General features: G+C 46.9%; 1 protein-coding gene across 1 annotated transcript in view; it reads right to left on the minus strand.

Moving 5' to 3' along the window:
- The window catches only part of DNAJC6 (DnaJ (Hsp40) homolog, subfamily C, member 6), a 24,971-nt gene that overhangs the window by 5,499 nt on the left and 13,814 nt on the right, over positions 1-5,658 (minus strand). Inside the window, exons 12-15 of the mRNA XM_010140908.1 lie at positions 4,410-4,544; positions 3,004-3,072; positions 2,158-2,283; positions 451-711 (exon numbers count right to left, since the gene is read on the minus strand). Coding sequence (XP_010139210.1) covers positions 451-711; positions 2,158-2,283; positions 3,004-3,072; positions 4,410-4,544 — 591 coding nt within the window. The remainder of the gene's footprint in view (positions 1-450; positions 712-2,157; positions 2,284-3,003; positions 3,073-4,409; positions 4,545-5,658) is intronic.

Raw genomic sequence — 5,658 nt, forward strand, 5'->3', positions numbered from 1 at the left:
CAGCAGGGGCTGTGGGGACAGGACAAGGGCTGATGGGTTCCACTGACAGAGGGAGATTGAGAGCAGAGAGAAGGGAGAGATTGTTGCTGCTGAGGGTGGTGAGAGCCTGGCCCAGGTCACCCAGAGAGGTTGTGGCTGCCCCATCCCTGGCAGTGCTCAAGGCCAGGCTGGACGGGGCTTGGAGCAACCTGCTCTAGGAAGGTGTCCCTGCCCATGGCAGGGGGTGGAACTGGATGAGCTTTAAGGTCCCTTCCAACCCAACCCATCCTGTGATTCTAAATATTAGCATGCTTTAGAGACTAGGTCAGAAAAACTAGAGCTGAACCTTGTAGATCATCAAACGATCAGCAAGACTTGCTTGCTGAGACCCTAATCCTGTCAAGGTGTTTGAGCATGAAAGCGGCATTAGAAGGAGCCAGCCTTTTGGCTGCTGAACTCTGAAAAGCTTACCAACGTTAGCTGGTCCTTTCCCACGTTCATTTTGTGCTCCTGGCATCGCTGAGAAGCTCACGTTGTAGTTGGGCTTGTTCTGGGGAGAGGCATGAGGCATGCTCGGCTGGACCTTGGGCTGGGCCTGCTGCCAGCCATAGCCAGCTCCTTGCTGCCAACCGCTGCCGCCCATGGGCTGGGGAGAGGGCTTCTGCGGCGAGGGGGGGAATCCTCCACCCATGCCTGTCGGCGTGGTGGGTTTACTGGCAAATGAAGAGCCACCTGCAGAGGGAAAGGAGTGAAGATGGGCGTTAGCAAACAGCATAATGACTTGCCTTCTGAAAAGGGAACATAAACAGAATCCCCCCAGCAGCTGGCTTCTGTTTGCAGCTCTGCCACCAACTTATTTTTGCAATATCAAGCAAAGCCCTTCAACTTTCCCATCCCTGCTCTGTAAGCTGCTAAAAGACAAGACCTGCCTCTGAAGATGGCACAGGAATTGGAGTAGCAGCTCATTGGGGAAACACAGGGAAAGCTACGTGCAGCTAACTTGGGAACCAGAGCTGCTGCGTGTTACGCTGGCAATGTCCAGTGGACGTAGGTTGAAATAGTATCTCCGTATGCTGTGCTGATGTAATACTATCCCACAGAGCACCTCATTACTTGAGGGGATGCTCCTCTGGCTTAGTTTGTGGTGTGAGGTACAGAGCGTTCATGTTTTATTATTGGAGACTGACACCCACGCTCGACATGTCATGGAAACGGGATCAAGAGCTTCTGTCTTAGTCACGAACAACAAAAACTTGGTCAAATATCTGGTGGGTGCCAAACTGTTTGTTTTTAAACTCCATAAGTTTGCTACAGAATACATGTTTTAAAAGCACCGCGATGGCTCTGACACAGGTCTTGGCGTACTTTGTATTTTGCTCCTGCAGAGCAGCCAGTGATCCAGCAGAGGGAACTGGGAAACCTGATTCCAGAACCATGCTGGTGCTGACGCAAAGGAGAAAACAAACACCACGTAAAACCACATCGGCTCTCAAAGAGCAGTGACAAAGGGGAGGAAAAGCTCTTTACCAGAGACATGCTGCGTTTTAAGGAAAACTTAAATAATTCATCAGAACTGCCTTTTTGACACTGGGGTCAAGGGTTTGCTGATCATTTTCCGAGATAAAACAAGGAGCAAACAGCCCTTTTTAGTCAGGTGCAAATGAAAATGAGCTCGGACTCCACCATTAGGCAGTGCTGCAAATTAGAGGCAGATTAGTGAGGTTCCACAGATTTCCTCTCTAAAGGACAAAAATGAGTCCAATCTAGACGGAAACAATTCCTCAAGGATCCCAGAAGCTTTGAAGAGCCAAAGGCTGCTCCCAGGCACTGCTCCAAGCTCTGTAGCAGAAGTTATGCAGCCAGAGTTAAATGCTGAGCGTCCTTAGCCAGAAACTGTTTAGACTTACAAGACAGAGGTTACACGTTGCTACCAGTATAGCCTGCCAAGCTCCCGACGAGCCGACAGCAGGTTTTTTGTTGGAAGATCAATAAAAGGCCATATTTGTGAGAGCTTTCAAGAGAATCAGGCAGAAGGGAAAGCTTGAAAGCAGCACTGGCATGCGGGTAGGTGGGAAGGACCTGCAGAGCTCTTTGTCACATACCAGGCTGTTCATCCTATTTCTCTGAAACAAAGCTGATAATTTATTATTTATTATACAGGCTGCAAACCTGCTAAACTTGCTCCAAGCGTCCCCAGATCAGCAAAGGGATCCAGTGTTTGGGGTTTAGGCTGATGAGTGGGAGTGCTGTGGAGGGATCCTGTAGGACTGGTGGCAGCTGACTTACTTCCCACTCCTAGACCACCTAAAAGGGAAAAAAGAATATTTGTATGTGTGTGTATATATATATATCAAAGAAAAAAGAATGTTAGAAGACTGCTATTAGAATGAAGTGTACTCCTGTCGGGTTCCTAAGCAGTCTCAGCTCAGCATTGGCCCAGACTAGTTGCACACCCACTCACAGCTAGGCTCAGCAACAATAACGTTCCCTAGGCTGGCTGCGGTGACAGTGTCATTATGACAGATGGATATATTTTAAGAACTAGAAGCCTTCAGGAAGCAACTTCTGGTAGGACACACATAACTCTCCAAGATCAGAAAGAACTGTGCTGTTATTTAGTGGCATCCCAGAAACACATAGCACTGCCCAGGTCCTTCTCATGGCTCTGCGCTGGAAAGAAGCACAACTATGCACCCCCTCACAAAGCTCCTGGCTGGCTGCAGGCCCTGGTGTCTTGAGGAAAGAAACCCAGATTTTTTTGAGCAGGAAGAGTTTGGCAGTCTGCAGCCAGATCCTCACCTGGGTGATGGAGAGCAGGACAACAGGCACAGTGTACCTGTACCTGCAGTTCAGACGAGACTAACTAAAGTCCTGGTTGAAGTGTAGTTTTATTAGTCAAAGTGCCAAGCAGCAGGAAGAGGGAACCAGCAGTCACCGGGAGCATTGTCCTTCTCCCTCTCCTTCCCTTCTCAGGGCTCCTAGGGGATTTTTTTGTTAAATGTTCTGAATTTTTACGATACATACCTGGTTTGTTGGGCCAGTCCCAACTGCTGGAAACATCTGGTTTTATGGAAACCGTTGGTGTGCTGGAAGCTAAACAGAATGATTATGTGTAAATATCTCAAAAGTAGAACAGCAAAACAAACATAATCCAGCATCTATGAAGAGCAGGGGGCAAGGAGCAGTAGCATTGGGTCCATCTACCATTTGCTAATCAAAAGTGAACTTCTCCCCCACAATGGACACACAAATTTAATGGGCTTTTTTTCTGTTCTCATACTAGACAGAGGTGAGTGGGGAGGACAGAGATTTACAGTGTCCATTTTATGGTCACTTTCATCAGAGGCTTTATATGCTTACTCATAAAAACCTCACCACCAGAATAACACATGAGGTTTGTCTTCCTGAATGCATCTCAACCCAAGAAAATATTCTACATGCAAAAGGCAAGGATGGAGAAAACAAACAAAGCAAAGCAGCCTGCACAGACAGAAACCAGAAAGAACACACGCAGTCCTTCCTTTAACCCTGTCACAAACGAGGTCTGCATGTCTGTGCAGCTCACCCTGCCAGCATTTCAGACACTAGCACCGCAATTTAATATCTCATCATGCTGGGATACCAGTTAAATTCTTTTCATGAGTGCAGCCAGCTCCAAGTGTGACCCGACCGTCTCATTCACAGAGTTAATATCCCATACCCCAGTCTGGCAAAGCAAGGGCGTGAGCAGTGCCAGCTGCACACTGCTTCCCTCCTTTGTCGTTTCAGCTTTCCAGGGCGACTGTTGCACCCAAGGGATGTGTGTTAGATGATCAGACACAATGGAATTTGTATCTGAATGGGTTTCAGAGAAGGCTACAGTACTAAATTTTGGCATGGGAGGAGAAGGGGACAACTAAGGAATGTTTCAAACAAACAGAATAAAAAAATCTAATGAAGAACAACCACCAAAAAATCCTTCTTTTCAAATAAGAGTCAAATCCAGCTGTGAATTCGGCCGGGGTTACGATGAGAACTAAAGAAAGCAGAGGCCTATAACTAAAATCACCAAAATACGTGTGTTTTCTCTAGCAGGCTTAATATGCTGTGCTCTATTTAGCTCAATTAATGACAGTTTGGTCCAAACGAGACCTCATAACCACAGGAACAGGCAGGCAGACAGCCTTCATGGTCCCTCTTTTCATGTGTACAAATAGCTTATTAATTAAGTGTAAGATTTGAGCAAAACTAGTTCATCCTACCACACTTCAAATTACGAATATGCTTTAAAAAATCTCTTTCCTGTTTAGTGGGGTTTCTGTGGTTAGAGTCATTTTATGGCAAGCACCAGTTTGGACTTAATGGCTCCATCACTGTTTAAAAGCAGCGTTTCACATTTACTTAAATACCCTAGAAGAGCCTCACTTCCTCACCCATGTGAAAGGGATCGCTGTGCACCGTTGGTGAAGGACTTCTTGTTGCTTGAAGGAAAGGATCACCAGGGACAGCTGATGAACCAAGAAAGGAACCCAGGAGGTCTGGACCGGTTTGCTTAGGGCTACTTCCAAATGGATCAAAGGCAGCAGCTGTAAAAACATGTTTGACAAAACTAATTCATTATCTCATACAATTAAAGTGCTTCAGGGAAAAGACACTGATGTGTGCAGGAGAAAACCTAATACCTGCAGGTACCAAATAGGAGACAGTGTGTGACTGGGAGAGCAACTGGGAAGTATCAGTACGTGAGCCAAATGCGAGGGGACCTAGAGAGTCGGATGATTTTAGGCTGTCAGCTGGTACATGTCGAGGGTAAGAGGACTGTCCATGCAAAATAGCTTTGGAAAACAACTGGCACCTTTCCTACACAGCATGCCTTGTTAGAAAAACTCCGTTCACTCTTAACTCTGGTTTTGATTGATTTGTTTAGTCTACTGTCTTTCATGTAGAAAGCCCAACAAGCCCACCAAACCCCTAGGAAGTCACTCGAGGTCTTCCTTGCCAACAAGGTTAAGGTAAAGAGGATCCTGAACAGAGATGCAATATATACCACTGTAAGGAAGATACGATCCTGAGGAGCTATGCCTGTTTTATGTGTTTATGATGGTACTCATTACTTAGGTTACTCATTGCTTGGGATACTTAATAAATCACTAGTCTTCACATTCTTATTAGCTCTTATTGTTGCTTTTCTGGCTCGGGACAGTTTAGCTGTGTGATACTTTTCCTTTCCCTTTCAAGCACCAATGTGGCTCTGAAAAGCTTGACAGTAATATCCAGGAATCTTCTCTGGCGCTGCTGCTGCACCTCTGCTTTGTGAGATGCATGTCTGCACAACCTTCCCACTGCCAGGCCAAAGCTCTCAGGCATGCAACAGCTACAGCAAACTGAACCTTCTCCGTACACAAGTGGCCAAATTTCTTCCACTGAGGACCTGTATACTGCTCCCCTCTCCTGCCTCCAGTCCTCAGCCTCCAACTCTTCCCTTTCTTTGCAAGTCTCAGTACGAACAGATTGTATCTGTAGGATAGTGTTAAATCAGCACAGCCTAGAGCAGAGAAGGCTTTGGGGAGACCTGAGTGCGGCCTGTCAGTGCTGCAAGGGGCTGTGCGAAAGCTGGGGAGGGGCTGTTCAGCAGAGGCTGTGGGGACAGGACAAGGGCTGATGGTTCCACTGACAGAGGGAGATTGAGAGCAGAGAGAA

Source organism: Buceros rhinoceros, unplaced genomic scaffold, assembly GCF_000710305.1.
Source record: "Buceros rhinoceros silvestris isolate BGI_N320 unplaced genomic scaffold, ASM71030v1 scaffold548, whole genome shotgun sequence".
In the NCBI taxonomy this organism is placed as follows: domain Eukaryota; kingdom Metazoa; phylum Chordata; class Aves; order Bucerotiformes; family Bucerotidae; genus Buceros; species Buceros rhinoceros.